Source organism: Xiphophorus hellerii, chromosome 2 (genome assembly GCF_003331165.1).
Source record: "Xiphophorus hellerii strain 12219 chromosome 2, Xiphophorus_hellerii-4.1, whole genome shotgun sequence".
Lineage (NCBI taxonomy): Eukaryota > Metazoa > Chordata > Actinopteri > Cyprinodontiformes > Poeciliidae > Xiphophorus > Xiphophorus hellerii.
Window position 1 is genome coordinate 14,149,506 of NC_045673.1, and position 19,800 is coordinate 14,169,305.

General features: G+C 37.3%; 1 protein-coding gene across 1 annotated transcript; it reads right to left on the reverse strand.

Moving 5' to 3' along the window:
• Nucleotides 1-1,009: 1,009 nt before the first annotated feature.
• bmal2 (basic helix-loop-helix ARNT like 2) lies at nucleotides 1,010-18,819 on the reverse strand. Its single transcript, XM_032584496.1, is given in 18 exon segments — nucleotides 1,010-4,246; nucleotides 5,140-5,239; nucleotides 5,592-5,682; nucleotides 6,446-6,557; nucleotides 7,872-7,933; nucleotides 8,043-8,193; nucleotides 8,379-8,475; nucleotides 8,477-8,486; nucleotides 8,943-9,186; nucleotides 9,291-9,440; nucleotides 9,525-9,642; nucleotides 10,820-10,912; nucleotides 11,149-11,228; nucleotides 11,385-11,542; nucleotides 11,657-11,698; nucleotides 11,797-11,850; nucleotides 11,934-12,057; nucleotides 18,429-18,819. Coding segments are annotated over 18 exon segments (1,902 nt in total). The 5' UTR covers nucleotides 18,487-18,819; the 3' UTR covers nucleotides 1,010-4,088.
• Between the last annotated feature and the right edge of the window lie 981 nt (nucleotides 18,820-19,800).

Sequence of the window (19,800 nt, forward strand, 5' to 3'; positions counted from 1 at the left end):
CCCGAAAGAATGGAGGAAAAAAAGGCCAATTTGTTTATTTCTGGTCACATGGAATGCTTTGCTCCAATAGGAAGCCGAAAGGCTTAAAACAAGTTTTGAAAAGGTATTTTCTATACACAGACATTTAAATATCAACATAGGTTTTATATGACACCTGTACAAATCATTGCATTAATATACGATTATACTGAAAACAGCTGTACAGTTGAAATTCTTAAAGCCTTTCAATGGTTTTGACTCTGCACACTGTGCCACCAGCGCTCTCTACTGGAGATTATGGATTACTGCAACGTTTTATAATCAACGTCAGTGCCATTAGTCATTGTCATATTTTCTAGCAGTGCTTTCATTTTGGCCACAATTTAACTGACTATGCAAGTAAAATGAGTAATGGAAGACTAATTTAATTTCACAACATTCTAGGCAACATTTGCTACAATATTTCACTTTAGTTTTCCTATTAGAGTTTGTTTATTTATTTATATTTTTAAAATTTTTTTTTTGCAAAGCAAGCGTTATCCATAAGTACTCTAGTCAAGGGCTTATTAGCCTGGTCTTTTATAGAACTGAAAAACAAATACAGAAAAAATGATTAAAAACTAGCCATTATTGAAGACTTAAACATATGTAGTCTTTACTCAAAAATGAATTCAGCAAGATAAAATACATAGAAAAAAAGCATTGCTTCTTTTACTACTTCACAGAACTATTTAAACCTCTTATTGTGCACTTATATTGCTTTATTATTGAAAATTATGCACAATTTCGTTTTTGCAGGTTTTTTGCTTGTGTGGTGTTTTTATGGTATTCTTGTTTTCATGCACTTTGAAGGCATCACAGAAAATATTTTGTTTTCTACATCAAAGGTCTACAACTTGGTCCTGGAAAGATACAACGTTGCAACTTTTCATGCAGTGAGACATACTGTATATCCCAGATTAAAATAAACTATCTCTGGCACTGATTGGCTTTAAAAACCAATATCTGGACACACAAAAAGACAGTTCACTTGCTTACAAAAACTACATTTTATTTCAAATGGAGTCGAAGCAAAACTCTGTGAAAAGGTCAATCACTCTGTCACAGCAAAACAGGCTGACATGAGAGCAATATATTATCTTTCTGAGGAAACGACGACCACAACAGTGGAACAACGGAGGAAGCTGCACAGTAACAATACCAAACAGCCTTAGAAAAAGAAAAAAGGACCTGCATCCATGGCATGACTCCTTAGCGCTGTGTGTTTGCTTAGGTAGTGAGTTCTGAAGCCAACATGTGCAGCTGCTGGTTCCATCTTTGCACAGGTTTCCACATCATCCATTGATGGGCACAGCATGCCATGGATGGAGCTTCAAGTTAATCCAAAGATATGCAGTTTAGCCCTCCGTTCAGTCCACAGAGGCGCCTCCAAGTAAAACAGAAAAAACAACAACACCACAGGTTTCATTATGTGTCCGAGCAGAAATGTCCAAAGGCACTTCGGACACAGGCAGGGGGGTCCCTGTGAATTCAGCTGCTCCGTCGACTGGCTCCTCATAATTCAAGCTTAATAAGACAAGACAGTATTCTTCATAATTTACAACCTTTTCCATCCATGAAACAAGAGTGCTTATTGGGGATAAAAACTTAACAGTCCTCAAGAACTCATTAAATTGTGGCCCGAGATACCAAACAAGACAAACTATTCCATCTAATGCTTAGGTGCCAGTATATTAGATATATTTATATAGGGTAAAATAGACATACACAAATTTCTGACAAAAATATTGAAAAATTGTACAATTCTCTTTCAAATGTTCTTCTTATAACACTCTATGTTCAACACTTAGAATAGAAAATGTCATATCTGTAGCTATAACTTGTAAAATGGAAGTGTTAATGGCTAATGATACTTGACAGCATCTTAAATTCATCTATAGTTTGGCATTTAATATTTTAAGAACATGTTTTTATACAATAAAACAACCAATAAATTAGCTTTCTTTCAATGAGTTTACATATAGGTACATAAATTCAACAGTAGCTGTTATTAGCATAAATTTGGTTAATTTTGAGGGAATTTTGGTGATTACATAATAAAACTCAAACCCAATGGGACAATACAGTGTATCACCAACAAAACAGATTATCATAATAATGGCTATCACTTTTCTCCCTAAGAGATAAAATGTGCAATTCTAAGCAACAGAAAGTCAAAACTCTACATGAGGTAAATGGCAACAGGATTCAGAAAAGTTCTGGGACTCAAAAGTTGCATGCACAAACCACTATGTAGAGAGAAAACGACAAAGGACAAATTTAAATGTAGAAACGTTAGGAATGATAGTTCTGCATAGCACAATCCCTTGAAGAAAGCACTGTTCTGGTCAAAAGTTTACATACACACATCATAGCATTAAGGTAAAAAAAAGTCTGCAGGTCGTTGATGATACATTTGAACCCTTCTTTAAGCAGGGTGAGAAGATGTTGGGAGACAATACTTCAATTAGTTTTAAAGATAAAGTTCTTTTTAATTCATACAGGCTCAAATTTACACAAACTCCCTCACTGTTATTTGGCATAGCGTTGCTTCACAAGTTGCACCTGAACCACAAAGTATTGCTAGCTAGCAACACGATTCTGGTCTAATATCTTGCACTCTCCTTGGCAAAATTGGTATGGTTCAGTAATTGCCACTGGTTTCCCAATACAAATCTGGCTTTTAAAAAACAGACTAGAAATATTAGAAAAATTTTAAGAGTTGAGGTCAGGGTGGGAATTCAGTCGTCGCAATAAATGTCTAACTTGTGAACCCAGGTTTCAAAAATCACTGAAATTGTATATTGTTTAATTATTCAACCCTGGAGAGAAAAAAAAAAGAACGGTTTAAATGAAGCTTTGAAACTTCAAATAATACGACATTCATGCAGATAAAGAATGTATGTAAACTACTGACCGGAGCTTTATGAGACAACCCAGTGTGCATCCAGTAAGCACGACAAACATTAACACATCTTCGGAAATAGGTCAGTGCATAAATGTACATTTAAAAAAATAAAAATAAAAAATTAAGAAACACGCCTAAAGCTAGAGTTTACCTGCAAAACTATGAAGCTGATGTGGCATAAGAACACACAGGTGAACTGGTACAGTCAGAGAAAGCAGGAGAGTCTGGATGGATAACTCCCTGAATTATCTCCTCTATCATCCCTCAGATTCAACTTTAACCCAGACTGACCAAATTTAAAGTGAGTTGCTAACAAACCTCATAGTCACCACTTTTGAAATGTTATTTTGTTTGTTTTTGTTTTTGCTTAGCATGAAGTTGACCTACTCTACTATTGTTCTAAATGTATAAGGACAAATGTCATATCCCAACCTGCTCCATGTCTGATGCTGAAGTTATTAAACTGGGGCCTTCTTTGCAAACTGTCCCTTTAAGACACATGTGGTCTGAAAATGTGGTGTTTGCCCTCATTAACCCCACAAAATACAGCATATATAGGTCAGTGTAGAAGAGAAGAGCTTTACAGGGCTGCTTTTTTGAAATATGTTCTGATACTGACAAGAGGAACCTTCCAAGCATCCACATAAGAGTTGACTCTCAAAAGGTAGATGTTACAGAGGTTGGCCTGCCATGGTGCGCTCCAATGCTTTAGATCCTGAGGCTTTACAGAGAGGGACCAGGCTGTCTTCCTCATGTCCTATTTTAGTATTCAAACAGTAGCAACCAGTCAGTTCAGTGTATTTTTTTTTTTTTTTTTGCATTTTCATACCTAAATCTTTTTCAAACTGTGATGGAGGAATAAAAAGCTGGGAATTCAACTTTTTGTCTCAACTTGTTAAAACTTTTATCTAGTGAGGAACTGCTGCAAGGCTCAAGAGGAACATCCTCCACCTGAGGAGGGAAAGTGTCCCAGATAGTCACCACTCCTGATCTTGGGAGAGCAGTCGCCAAGAAACTATAAAGCTTCTGATGAAAGGGGTTAACTAATAATTTAAAGTCTCTACATAAAAAAATCATAAATGCTGCTTTTTGGAGTTAGCATTCCTGTCACAAAGAAACTGATCACTCAAATGTTTCTCCACAGCAGCTGTTATAACGGGTTTTATAAAGACCAGTGCATCTCTTCGAAGTCTACGGCTTCTCCCAAGTTTGTGTCGGTCTCCAGCAGGCTCATGATCACCGCCATGGCCGCTTCGTCGGTGCTGAAACTGTTCAGGCTGGGTCCAACAACACTGTCCAAATCCAGCTGGGAATTCTCCCCTGAAGCAAAGGGAAAAAATATTAACACACATTTAGGCTGAAACACCTTGCACTCCTCACCTCTTCCTGCCCTTAACCCTAAGTTTTTAAGGTGTAGCGGGTCCCAATTATTTCTGAGAAGTACTTGGCTAACTAAGAGGTTATGAATCTTAGAAAGAGAAACTTTTCAGAGGCTCACTAGGAAACAAAGGGACAGGAACAGAACAATAAGTCCAATATTTCATGAGATATTATGTTTCAAGTACCAAAAAAGCACATTGTATGTGCCAACAAAGTTTTGGCAGACAAAACTGCCAAAAGACAAACTTCTACTGCCATCTATGCTTCCACTTTATGTATGCTTCTAGCTGCAAATGCTTAAGCTCACAGAGAAGAGTGGGATTGTTGTGATAGTGGAAAAGGCAGACAAGAGTTTGGTAAATGTTGAAATCAACATACTTATTACAATATTCAGCAATGGTTTTATTACATGCTTTTTGCTGCCTTAAAGATTGCTGTACTGACTGAAAGTCTGCTGCTTTGGAGCAACTGTATACACATTAGTATTTATTTTTTAGTTCATTGTCAACCCGTTACTGAAAATGCTGTTATGTCAAAATTTATTTTGTTACCAAGGGACATTTTCCTAACAAGTATAAAAATATATATAATGCGGGATTGATAATTGCTTACAGTACATTATGTCATCTATTTACATGTTAAAAACGACTTTGAACTGATGCTATTTATTGGAAGAGAATCCCATTTCACAGTGGAGTATTTTCACCACCTCGTGAATTAAGGCAAAGCAACAGTGGGAGGGAGGAGTGCTGGAAGTATGTGATTCAGCCTTATACTGTAATGAAGGAGAAGTAAATAGGTTTTAGGCTTATTAAGAGGTTTGGATAGCGTACCCATCAGCGAGTCTCCGCCTGGGAACGAAGCCCCTTGAGGTTCACCGTCTGAGCTCGACTTTCCTGGGATCTCCATGTCAGAAGTTTCTCCGTTTGGCACCTGGAGAGGAAAAAGAAAAGCAGATTAGGGGCAGTATGCAGTATGTTTAAAAAGACGCAGAAGAAGCAGTAACAAAGGTCAATTCTTTTGAGGTGATTTTAAAACTCCAAAGAATTTGAGATGAATATTCTAAGCAGTAATAGACACCATTTTAATGTTTTACAACAAAAAGAGTTGTAAGAAACTCCAATTGCACTTAAAACACCAACAAGGAAGCCATTTTTTGTCCTCCTGTATTGAGAAACATCTTGGTTATGTAAATGGTTCATAGAAACATTTATAAAGCTCATCTCTACATATGAAACAATTCAAAATTTGTTTTCTGGACAGGATTTATTTAACAGACACTTACACTGTTGGTGATCTGATTGAGTGTTTGGGGAGATTTCTCCTGTGCCAGACTGAATGGACTGACGTTCCCACTAGAAGGTGATGAATTCAGCCTGAACAGATCAACACAGACCTAATCAATAATGTATCAAACAGCATAGCAGGAAAAACACAGCTGCTTAAGGAGATGGATGAAAAGAAAAAAAAAATATTGGAAGATTTAGGTTATAATCAAGCCATGAGAGAAAATTAGAATATCCCATTAAATATTCAGTTCTTTTATAAGAAAAAGTTTTACATAACAGATTTCTAGTCATTTTTTTAATTCCCTCACTTTAAGTCTGATGTTTATCTGAGAGAGCAAATGTTTCCTGCTTGAACACCGAGCACAAAAGTTAAATTTTTTGAGTTTCTTCCTGATTGTGGAGAGGCACTTTCACTCCCGCTGCAGTAAGAGCCCGCTGCAGGCGCCAAGAGGACATTTAAGGATTTTTGGAGCCTTTTTGTGGCGTCCTGTGGCCTGCTTTCAGGTTACAGTCATTTGCATGGCCAAAGCTGAGCATGTTTGCAGCGGTTTCTAAAGTTCTCCATTGGCAGGTTAGTTTCCATAAAGTCCATAAAGAATTTTTGAGACCACTTTTCCAGAGGCCTCAGATCAGAAATACGGAATATTTTCCATATTTGATTGGATTTTTTCTAAAACAGTGGAAATATCTGGCTCATATTAAAGAAAATATTTAAAAATATTCAGTTATTATTTATCTACCCGATTTGAAAATTAACATAAGATATCCATATGTCTGAACATGTTTTATAGCATAAAGTGTCAAATTTTTTCTCATGACCCTAAAAATTAAATACTTGTGATGTCCGTACTTGTTGAAATCCAGCAGCTCATTAGCAATCTGTGTCCCAATACTTCCGGCGTATATCATAGTTCCAGATGTAGAGGAGATGCCTGGTATAACTGGAAGGGACTTCTTGCAGTCTGTAAGAATATAAGTAAGATTAGGATTCAAAAATACGTATTTTTATATGCGAAGACCTTTTCAGGGCAGGCTTATTTTTATAATTCCGTTTAAAGCAACAAAATTTAATTAATCAGACATACAAATGTTTCTAACATTATTAAAACACACCGGCGAAAAGTCTTTTAGTCCAGAGTCACACCGAATAAATGCTTTTCAAAGGTCTTTTCAAGAGCCTTGAGGTGGTTTCTGCTGCTTTAGAAGTTGGCACCACATATTATGCAAGGTTCTTAAAAATCATGTAGAACGCGTCATTCACTTCATTAATTAGTAATTTTGCAGCTATTAAAAGAAGATAGAAATAAATTACAAAGTATAATTTATGAGCCTGCTTGAATAGTAAGGGAGTTTATTTTCTATCGGTGCCATAAATAATGAGGAATAGGGCCATCAGTCAACAGCTCTACTTCAAATGCTGTAACACTTGGGTTTGTCAAATAAAGAATAAATTATCCAAGGCTACATGAAAATTGTTTGAGGCAGATTTATTTTTTTCTCTACATCTCACAAAAATTGTGGCTTTATTGCTTTGTTTTTAAGAATCAAGGGGTCCGCTCAACTTGAATTTAATGTTGTGTACAGACCAAACAGTAAATGGCCCTTTTGTTAAATTTTCAATGTGTGCCTCCAGTCACGTTGGAGAAAAAACCTCAAAATACTTAAAAGGTGAAGGGTAAAATCAACACGTCATGTTGATTTTCTTACATTTAAATGTCAATTTAAATGTAAGAAGAAACAAAGTCTAAAACAATCTCTTTTTTTAATTTTCAATTAGCTTTTTTCCTTTTGGCTTTTAGTTATCATAAAAGCCAAATCCATACTTTTCAGGACTCACAGGAGTCACAATAACTGCACTAAGTAGAAAAATATGTGTGGTTTTCAGCACATCCAGTTGCAGCCACACTCCTTGCAAGACTTTGTTCCGCAGGAGCCTTTTTCTAGAAGTTAACTCGAGTGTTATGACGAAACTCTCAGGCACAACCCATAATGTAGCTGAACCGTTAATTAATTAATTAACAACATTGTTTAGATTTCCACTCAAAAACAAACTAATTGAGCCCATCTTTCAGTGTGCACCAGTTTCTTAAACAACATGCTCAAAGTGACCTACAAACGTTTCTAGGTCAGACTTAGTTTACTGACTTCAACGGAAAAACACACGTCATAGACACAAAACACCTGACATGCACAGCTGCAAGGAAAATCATAGAAGATGCTGCATGCAAGCATGAAAGCTGCACAGAGATGTAAATCAGTGATTGTTATGCTCTGACCTTCTGAAGCCTTGGAATTGCCCGACTGTTCAGACTTGTGTCCAGACCGTGCTGTTCGACTGCTTATCATACCTTATCAGAGGAGGAGAGAACAGGAAGCAGATGGTTTTCTGAGCAGCCTTGTGCAGATATGGTCAGATAAAGCAAAAAATGCTGCAGGCATATACTTACGATATTACTGTGTTGGTTGACACTATGTATTCGACTTCTTTGTTCCAAGGATTGACAAAACTAAACCACTGACTTTGCAGAGTGACAAAAGAGCCGTATTTTGTTTTGAATTTATAGCAGTTTGTCTCTATTTTCTCCCGACTTCGCAAGACTGTAAAGCGGTGACAAGAAGGAAAAAATGCAAATTAAACAACATATTAGACAAAGCATTCTGTGTGCAAAATTAACAGTTGGAACAACGAGAAATTTGCAGCTCGCATCGCAGCTGGTGCATTTTATGCCGCAGAGACTTTAAAAAGGCTTAAAGAAGAAAACTAACCAAGACACGTAGGTTACCTTTTCGATGTCGATCGGCTAAATGTAGTAAGTCATCTTGATGGAAGTACTCGTAGCACGACGTTCCCAGCAATTCTTGGGGAAGATAACCCAGAATAGGTTGTTGCTCTGTTGGAGGAATAAAAGTTCAAAGACATTGAAAAGCTGCAGAGGGAGGGTGTGTTCATAGAAACAAAAACAAATACACAACTTTTCTGTTTCTTTTTTGTCCAAACCTTTAAAAGTGGAATTTATAATGTGTTAAGACATACAGTAAATCCCCATCCTCCTCCACTCATGTTTCAAGTTACACGTTTTTCAACCATTTTATAAACACCATGACGTTAAACAGCGCAGGTCCATTTCTTTTATATATGAAAATTAAGTAATAAAATGTACTTGCTTCATGATTCTAATATTAATTAGAATCATGGTTCCTAATTAACTGTATAAAGCATCTCATTTATAGAATGGTTAAAATATCTGGAATGATTTTCAAAATGTAGCCAGCTATGGTCCGTCTACAGACAAGCTACATCATCCTCTAGGCCTTCTTACCCTCCTGTCACAGGAAATTAAATTTACCTTTGATCAACAAAGGTGAATTTTCCATCCATGGCGTAGCGTGTAACAAACTCGGTGGCTTTAACTCGGACTTCTCCGTTAACTTGCGGAGCTGAGTGTGAATGGACGCGTCCCACCGCCACCAGGCAGCTAAAGTAGGAGCTGTCCTGCTTGTCTCCCTCTCCTTCCCCTTCTGCTCCCATCTGACTGGTTGGCCAACTGCGCATATAGCCGGTGCAGTGGACTGTGCAGTATTTCTGTGACTCTTAAAAAAATAAAAATATGCATTAAATATCTTAAACAATATGCACAAAATAAAATCCACCGCTGGGAGTCATTTGTGGAAACTGCCAAGCAATTTGTGATCACCTTTCTTTTTAGAGGTGTTTGCCTGGGTTTCCTTTTCTTCAATTTTCACAGGTATTTTGTTGTACTTCATGCGACAAAAGAAGGAGCGCCGGGCGCCTGAGCACAACCGTGACGCACCGATGGGAAGGTCAGCCTGAACCTGCAGACCAGCTGCAGATACCCAGAGTGTTAAACGCACTGCAGTAAATTAAATCTTTTGACCTCACACACACAGACAAAAATAAAACGCTTTACTTTTAGCATCTATTAGCCGCTCACGAGGGTGCAATTCAGAAGCAGACAGTTGCTCCTTCACTTTTCCCATGTCCTTGGGGTGTATATAGTCAAACAGGCTCTGTCCAATCAGCTCCGCCTAAAGTAAAAAACACAGGACACCGCATACTTAGACAAGGCTTCCATGTGGATGAAACAACCAACAAAAATACCTAATTTAAACAGATCTAACAACTAGTTTCGAACGGTATTTTTACTGAGGACTTCTGTCCCAATAGCACACCAGACAGGGTGTAAAGATGGAAATAAGTCAGATTCAGATTTTAAAGACACGCTATTAATGTTAAAGTAGTCATAATTCTTGAACTTTTAACATTTTGTCACATTACAATCACAAAGTCTAATATTTTTTTAATGGGATTTTATGGCAACACAAAAGTAGAGCATAATCGTTAAGGGAGTATAAGGAAGGTCATACAAGTTTGAAAATTGAGACTGGCATCTTTATTTAGATAAATTTTAAAACCAATAAAAATAGACAATTTAATGTGCAATTTAAGGAATCAAAATACACAACCACAAAGACCAAGGGACAAAGAAACTCTCTGAACATGTGGAAGAACCAAAATTAAGCTTTACAATCTCAATTCAAAATACTACATGTGGTAGAAAACCAACATAGAAAATCCTGAAATATAAACAGTGTAACATGGAAGAGGCAGCATAAATATTAGGGTTGCCTTCTTCTGCAGGGAATGAGAGGCTAGTTGGAGTTAAAGACCTGAAATATGGAGCAAACATGTTACACATTTGAAAGTGTAACAGAGGCTGTGGCTTTTGGACTTGTTGCTGTAACTACATACCAGGGTGTTGCATTTACCTGTTACCTGATTTTTATTTTCCTCTTCATAATTATGTACCACTTTGTGTTGGTCGACCAATAAAACCCATTCACGTTTGTGGTTGTAACAGGATAAAATAGGAAAAAGTTCAGTGAGTATGAAAACACAAGATACAGCAAGTTAGCAGAAGTATGACAGATTAAGATCTTAATATGGCCAAACTCCAAACAGAAATGTCCATTTATAATAGCAGTACAAACATAACTATCAAGCACATATATAGTGAATGAATGTTTTAGTTTTAACTAGCAGTTCTACAGCAGGGAGCATGCTCTCTTTTAAAGTCACCAGCACTTCATAGATTCCCATCTATTAACTATGCAGACATCATAACAAAAACCCATCTAGTGTGTCTGGTGTTTTTACATAAAGCCACAAAAACAGCAGATTATGCGACAAATGTAAAAGTGTTACCCGACTATAATTTAATATCTTTGTGACGGACTCTGAGACAAAAACTATTTTCCCGCGATCACAGCCCACTACAAACAGGAACCCATCTGCAGCCTGCACAACAGAGACAAGGAAAGAGCGACAGTCAGGATCTGCTCAAGACAAAAGCACAAAGTCATCAGGCTTTTGTAAAATGCTGTACATTGTAAATGTAACTAATGTAGTTCAAAAATAAAGAAAAACTAATCTAGTCTACTTTATTGCTTTGTAATTGATGGAAAATTCTAATATCCTTAAAACTTTGATCATAAGGTAACACATGCAAACATGTTTTACTATCTCATGTTTACCTTGAGGACAAGATGTTTAAGCTCTTCCTCGGGAAGAAATGATGGTTTGGAGCTCGCTTCAGAAAAGGAGCTCGCTGAACCTGAAATTACAGACAGTTTCACAATGTAAAAGGCTTAAAGAAGTTAACCAGACATACATTGTCTCTGTCAGTTAAGTCTAAGTTCGAAATATTTTGAACTGAGAAAAATAGGGCTTACCATCTTTGTTTACTACAGGTTATGGGTGTAATTTGTACCTTTGAGGGATTTGAGGTGCTGCACTGCCATTCTGAGCACCGTGAGTTTGTCCAGTTTACGGGACATGGGGTTACATGTGGGGATCATGGCTGAAAGTTTGTCAATAAGATTGTTCATTTTGTCTCGTCTCCTCTTCTCAATTTGGCTGTGTGGTTCCCTGCAAAGACATTTAAATAAATATGTCACTGACCTCTGAAAAGCAGCACACTCTGGATTATTGAACTATAACAGACATTTGTTTAATCTGAGGTTTATTATAAGGTTTTTCTACCTGAAGCATTTAATTTTGACATGTTGGTCCTCTCCGTCTGACCTGTGGAGAGAAAATCACCAAATTCACATGGATAGATTAAATTTATTCTGGAAAAATTTGCACAAAAATATGTTTCCCTTTAAAAATGAGCAAAGCACCTGTTTTGGTCATCTTCCATATCTGCATCGCTAATCATAGCCAATTTTGAATCCCTGAGAGGAGAATAAACACATAATTTAGCAGGGGTTTTTTTTCTGTGTATTTTAATGAGATCAAATGTATGAGGAGTACTAACTGGTTGTCTGTGCTTCCCTTGCGCTTCCTTGGCATGTCCATACTCGAGGACATACCAGATGTTATGGATGGGGTCATCAAGCTGGGCAGAGAATTGCTCTGTTCTCCCTCAACCAGCACATCATCTGGAACACAGACATCAAATGCTCTGAAACAAATCCTAAATGCTAAGATCATCATTTATCTGCAGCAAGAAATGGGCAGTTTATGGTTATTGAGGTACAGTAAAGTTTGATAAAATTCCCCCAACAGTTCATGTTCCTTTTATTCAAATAGCAAAGAACGCAGCTGAGTTTTCTCAGGCTGTGAGGATCATAAATAATAGTCGCTGCGCACTGCCGGTCAGCTCCTCACACCCTGGTCACAATATGTTCCAACTGCTGCCAGACAGCTACTGCACTTTCCTTCAGGAACTCCATAAGCTTCAAATTCAGTGATGTAAATGCTCAAACATTACGGCTAAAATTTCTATTTGTCAACTTTAACAAATTTCTTCAAGCAAATCTAGGTGGTGACTTCAGTTTTTATTATCGAAACAGAAAATTACAAAATCAGGCTTGTTCAAAAGTGGAATGAACCATCACTGATATTAGCATTTTATGGAGTTGTACACCAGGAAAATTTTTCCTAAATCTACATTGCTGTAAAAAAATTTTCTATTTTCATTATAATTGAACATTTTGGATTAAAAAAAAGTTATTTCAGACAAATATAACCAGACTAATTACAATGAGCTGTTTTAAAACAGTGATTAAAATTTGTAGGACAATTAGCTTTCCAAACCAATCTGGCCCTTTATGAAAATTTACATTTCCATAAACCCAACAACTTGTGCCAACCTGGGCAGTAACAACTGCCATCAAATGATTGCAATAGCAAAACATTTATCTTTTACATTGCTGCAGAGGAATTTTGGCCTAATTTTCTTTGCAGAATAGTTTTAGCTCAGGGACATTGGAAAGTTTTTATTCCTCGATTCCATGATCTGACACGTGTCAGCATGGTTTGGTACGCTATTTTAAGGTCTGGTGTGTTCAGGATGTGGCGTTCATACAAATGCAGCAACAAACATGATGCACCTGCATGGTCTCAGGTTTGTCGCAAAAAGTGACGTTTTTTTGTCCCCAATCAATGGACTGTGTGGTATGAGGCCAGTAGCTGCATTGCAATTGTACCGTACTATTATCCAAAGGCCTACAGCTGAGAGAAGCCCAGGAATGGTGCGGTACGGGTTGTTCAAAAGCGACCATTTGTAATGAAGCATTTAAATCCCAAACTGCCGACAGTGGCTCTCAAAAATGAGCTCAATTCTTCATATTTCCACATCTGGTCTGGTGTGCCATGAGCTGTAAGGCTTCTGAAAAAATATGTGGGAGAAAAACTCAAGAGAATGACTGGAAACAGACTGGTTTTTATTGATTTCATCTATTTTTAACCACGAGCCACAAACCCTGTGACCCAAATAGCCTTTAACAGATCAGCAGTGACCCGACTTCTAATCCGCCTCACTCTGCCAAGTTCTGCCAGATTACAAGTTTGCAAAGAAGCTAAATGAAGATCAGACTGTACACAGATTCTTCCAATAAATCTTACAACCTTTCTCTCCGGCTCAACTGTTTACTTATAAGCTCATTCAATAAATGTCTGACTTGAGTTTTGGCTGCACCTATGTGACCCACAGCATGACGATCTGCTGCTTGATGAAAGTCTAATTTCATTATCTAATTTAAAGCAGCAGACCCTACATTTAAATCTTCAAAGTGTTAAGATACCCATACATCAATATTTCAAAAACAAGAATGCAAATAAATGAAAAAAATGGAGATTGCAAATTATTATGACTCAAAGATCTCAACTGAATTTAAATAACTGGAGAAAAGAAGTCCTTGAATGCAGAACTAAAATGGCATTCTGCAGTCTTTTCTCGTCATAGAACTAGAGTTTTATCCATCAATCTTCTAAGCATCTATTAAACAGCTTAAGTCCCCCAAAACTCTGAAATATTTTATTTTGATTGCCTCAAATAGACTGATTGTGCCAAAGGTGGCGTGCCTGAAAGACGATCCCAAGGTTTGAAAGGCTCCATGAAACAAATGCAAAGTACCCTATTCAGTGTGGACACACCCTTTTATTCATTTTTAGCACACAGACATGGCCAAACCTCTAACTGCCCGCTCAACCCTTTTCATTCTGATCATTTCACATACCAGGACATGTGAATGCATGGCAGGTCCTCAGTGAGCTTTCTTGGTTTAAGCTAACACTAATGTGTTTGTGTCACTCTGTGATTTTATTCATCTGTGCAAAGCAAACCAACATTTTGTTTACTGCTGTCTTTCTCTCATGCTTGCTTTCAACAATATCTGTAACTTTTAGCATTATTGGATCTGTGTTAATGTGAGCCTCTTCCGCAGAAAGACTATCCAACAGGATATATATCTTATTGGCATGTTAAATATGTAGTCATGAAACTTGGAATATATTTGTGATAGATTACTCTATTTATATATCTATATCTATTATACATTGTGCAGCCACCCTGAATGGGTGCATGTCATTTCACCACTTTGCATGTCTCGTACTTCTACAGTATTTTTTTGTTCTGTTTTTACATGACATTTTATAAATTTTGCTTTTCAAAAGCCATAATTGTACCTCTGGAGGTTTGACTGCAGTTATGGACATCCTTAGCCATAATGTTTATTGCTGAACAAAAAAAAAAGATCCTAATGGGTTGTTAAGTACTTTTAGTCACTTTTATTATTATTGCAGTGCATAAAAAATATTATAAGTTATAAAGTTAACATAATCTGTCTCTAAAATACAAAATAAATTATTCTACTTTAGAGATAAAAATAGATTTGATAGTTTTATGACAGTCCATGAATATAACTCATAAAAAATTGGACTTGCCTAAATCCTCCCACTCCCACCTCCTCAAAAAAAAACAACAACAAAAAAAAAACTCCGCTTGTTTATATACAGGGGTATGACAAAGCATTGTGTGGGTATGAAAAAATGAGTCAAGCTGACCCAAAGTTCTTATTTGAAGAAATCTCAAGCTGATAAACCATTAGCCATGCATTTAGGCATTGTTTAATTCTACATGAACTAATCATTTTATCTTTCATTGCATCTATTTATTTATACAGAGCAAAAGTAACAATCCTAACTAAATAGGATTTAGGGGGTTAAAACATCAGCATTATAAATGTTAAAGAATTATATTTTTTGCTACAGAAAATCTTCCAGTTAGTATATTCTCAATACTATAATACTGCCAATCCCTAGTAGTGATAATAATAACAATAGTGATAATAATCACATTAATAATAGGACTACATGGCAGTTCAGTTGGCAGCACTCTTGCCTTGCAGCAAGAAGGTTCTGGGTTCAAATCCCGGCCTGGGGTCTAATTGTGTGGACTTTGCATGTTCTCTCTGTGTAACCATGGGTTTTCTCTGGGTATTCCAGCTTCCCTCCAACAGTCCAAAAACATGACTGTTAGGTTAACTGCTCCATCTAAATTGCCCCCAAGCATGTGTATGTGTGCCCCCTGCGGCACTTGCTTGTCTTTGCAGGATGGATAATAATAGTTATTGCAAACTAAACATGCAACAATTTGTTCTAAATTTTATTTGAGGTTTATAATAATGTACTGTTTGTGTTTGTTGAATTTCAGTTTTAATTAGTAACAACTTTAGCATCATGCATCATCTGTTTATGGTTTGATATTTCTAACTAATTGTTTAGGCAAGTACTACATTATCACTTTGACGTAAATATTGCTTGCTTAGACTGTATCACAAATAGATTGACCTTTGAATTTAAAGGTTGTAAAGCTTTCTATAATCTCAGTGGCATTTAAGCACTGAGCAACATAACTGACTGATGTATCCATCTAGTCTTCATTTTCTTTCTTTCATTCGTTTACTTAGTTTGATCACTTTAGGTAAATGTCTCCATTGTTTTTTTATGCATTTTTAATTTCTGTAAAGCGCTCTGTGTTACAGAACTTTGACTAAATTAAAAGCGCTACACTTGCTAACATTACACAACTTACTGGTCACTACAGTTACAAAGGCTTCATCCTAAGTGCTTATTGCAAGGAAATTATACAATTTTGCTATTCTTCTCTTCATCTAGTAACTTGTGAATAGCTGATATAAGCTGGTAATTAGTCTAACTGGGAAAGTGGCCCTGCTAGCTGTAGCTTTCCAGCTACAGTTAGCAGGTAATTTAGCTGTAAGACCATCACTGTGTCATGTGAAACATTTTACATAGCAAAATGTATCTCTTGTAAGCATTGGAAAATTACACTATATTATATTAGGCTATGTATTGTGTGGTATGGGGAGGTAAGTGAGGCAGAGCCTCACCTGTATCATGGAAAAATAATTAATCTTCCTATTTTCACCCTGTGGTTTGTACTATAAAGTACTTATTTCTCATTTAGCTTAACCAATTCAGATTTTTTTTTTTCCAAAATCGTTTAACTTTTGTATTTTCCAATTCAAATGCTCGGAAGCGAAGCTGGTAAGGCAGCAGGAAGCTGAGCCTCACATGGGATTGCGCAACCTCTCGCTAACTGCACTGGCTGCCATTCTATGAGAGCATGCTCCTCCTTTCTGTACGCCGCCAATAAAATGACTAAAAAACATTTAATGTATGAACTGATTTTCCATAATTTAGCTTATGTATATAATGTACAGTGGTTTTTGCCACCAGCTGTGTGTGTAACGTGTTTCGTGTGCGGAGAAGCGATCAGAAATGGCAGAGAACAGATTCAAGATGAGGCACGCAATTCTCTTGCCTCATGGCAGGGGGCGCTCATGATCCCAGACATTGGGACTCCACAACTGCAGAGTAAGAGACAGTAACAGCGAGCTAGCCATACAGTAAAGTCAAGTGCAGCGATATATTTATAGTTTTCTCCTCTTACCACAACAATCACTTATTAACAAAATAAACATTAACCATACTACTGCATCAGACTGAATGTTCTGCTCTTTGTGTGGGAAATATTTGAGAGTTTCTTTTTGTGGCGTTGTTGTCAGTTGCTATGGAGACGAGTCTGCGCGTAGCTGCGCTGATACAGAGAGCGAGAAAGACGTGGTTTTGAGTTGTACTTTAACGGTTTTTCCATTTGCTGTGGAGCACAGCACGACATTAATAATATCTACATGTCCAAGTTTGATTGAGTTAACGGAATTATTCTACCGCGGTAGCGCGGCTATGTATGTAGAAGAATAGTCTTTTTGCTCTCCAGCGTTGTCCGCATGCGCGAAATTTCCTTATGTAAACAATAACATGCAGGGGGTCTATATTTGTAAATCTGATTTTGATTAAGCCAGTGCCTCACTAGCTATGAACCTCACCGCACGTTACTGCCTTGTATATTAGGGTTCTATTCAGCCAGTTGATCGGCAGTGTGCAGCACCAGCAGGGAGCCATCCATCTCATTCTCCAGCGTCTACTTAAAAGAACTTTATATTGTAGAAATTATGTGGGTAGAAATTGTAGCAGTTTTAAAACCACAACTTCTTAAAACTGCGGTACACCTTGATATCAATAACCAGCCCAAGCCTGTTACACAGTAATAAATAAAAAGGAAATTTAAAACCTTAAATTTGAAACTGCCTTGCAACGGTTTATCTGGACGGTCACATACATTTTAGGTAATATACACCTATATTGCCTAAAATGAATATGTTACTTTTATATATATTTTTAAGCATAATCAAAAAATGTGTTCACTGATTTTCAGTCATGTGTGTTTGTATTTTTTCTTACTCAGTCTGAACTGTCCCTAAAGCTGGTTCCAACAGTCCAGTACATCTAGTCCTGAAACCAGAACTGATTTATGTGACACTAAAGGAGGACTGGCTTCTACAGGCAGAGAGGCTCACTGTGGCAACCTTAAAGCTTAAAACAAATAACTGATTCGGCTCCTCTTTTGTACGTATAAAACGCGTAACTACACTGTGTATTAATTAAAACTGATTATATTTGCAAACGAAGTGCTAAATAAATCTACTGTAACGTAATGTAACACGGTGTTCTCAATAATACCACCTTAAATAAACGCATCCTTCGATAGAGAACGATAAACACAGGCCCCGCTGCTGCTGCTAAGCTAGCTTTCGTTGTGATTTACACGTACGGGTTATCATTAATTGGAACGAATAATTATATTTAACAGACAATAGGTTTTTAATATTTGACCTGTTTAGGTTGCGAAACGGTGGTGGTGTGATAAACAAGGTTGTACGGCTGTTACATAAATGGCGTAGCGTTAGAGGGCGAGCTTGCTCTACTGATCTACTGACCTAGTTTCGGAATAGCGCAAACTCCTCAGTTGAGCGGAGCAACAAACTGACAATAAACACCCCTGGACCTCACCTTGTCAGCCTAAACCTCGATACAAGGCACCCCCTCCTGCCAGCATATGCAAGCATTACCGACGGTGACAGCAGTAGTGTTGTGTTTCATTTACCTGCCGGTTCGCTTCCCGCTCTGTCACCGCCGCCAGCCGCTGCGTTCTGTGCCGACATGGCTGAAGCAGGAGCCGGTGCGCTGGGGCCCAGGACTCCAATACATGGATGAGCCAGTCGACAACCCCTGATTATGTAGGACAGGGTTGTGTGGGTGCCGCTAAATGTTGTAAAGCCGTTTTAATAAGCTCGCTACAGGTAGAACTAAAAAGGGAATAAATAATGACGAGGGGATTGGAAACGTGACCAAAATTACCGGTGTGCTGTGCATTGAGAGAAATGAGAGGGAAACGCGGAAGCAAGAGGACTGTCTCCGCCTACCCGTTCACCGCTGCTGATCCCGTTCTCTTCGTGACAGTCGAGAGCTACCCCTTCCGGACTTTGATAACAGCACGTTAATTAATTAATTAGTTATGCTAGTATGTCTCTGTAAGTTGGAATAACATTATTCCAATTTGAATATCATTGAAATAAATAAATATACTATGTAAAGCTTGCAGCTTTTGCTTATTATGTTAATGTTGATAGTTATGGCGTACGTTTATTAAAAACGCTAGAATGTTGCAAAAACAAACAAACAAAAAAACAAAACATATTTAGACAAAAAATGTCATCATATACAGTACATACATGTTTGGGGCCAACCAATAATTTGCTTCCATACCCAATTGCAGTAAAATCACAAGGCATTTATTCAGCTGTAGCTACAGGTTACTGTCTTGTTGCTTCAATATTTCATAGTATTCTTTCCTCAAGTGCACCAGTAAATCCTGCAGCAAAATGACATGAAGTTGCTTTGTAGTTGAAAAAATAAAGTGCCTATCTATCTATCTATCTATCTATCTATCTATCTATCTATCTATCTATCTATCTATCTATCTATCTATCTATCTATCTATCTATCTATCTATCTATCTATCTATCTATCTATCTATCTATCTATCTATCTATCTATCTATCTATTGCAGATGTCTTTGACAACTCAATGGCGTGACGCAAACGATGTGGGCGGGTAGAGAACTGACTGCGTCATCATGTTGCTAGGATATGCAAATATTTTCTTTTATGACGTAATACAGGTTCAACCCTGAACACTGATGTCTATTTTTACTTGTATTCTACCCCTGGTAAGACCCAGTCCAGTTTTCCGGATTTTGGAGAGCGATCAGAACTTTTTTAGCAGCAATTTATTTTGCTAAGTAAAACTAGAACGTTTTACTATTGATGAATGATTCTTCATTAATAGATAAAGAATCATTCACTTATTGAACAACTTTTCTTCTCTGCCAGGATTTACTCAGACATTCCAATGTCAAGAAATTTTAACGCGTGTATGTGGGATGCAGGGGAAGAGGAAGAATCACCCAGACCGTG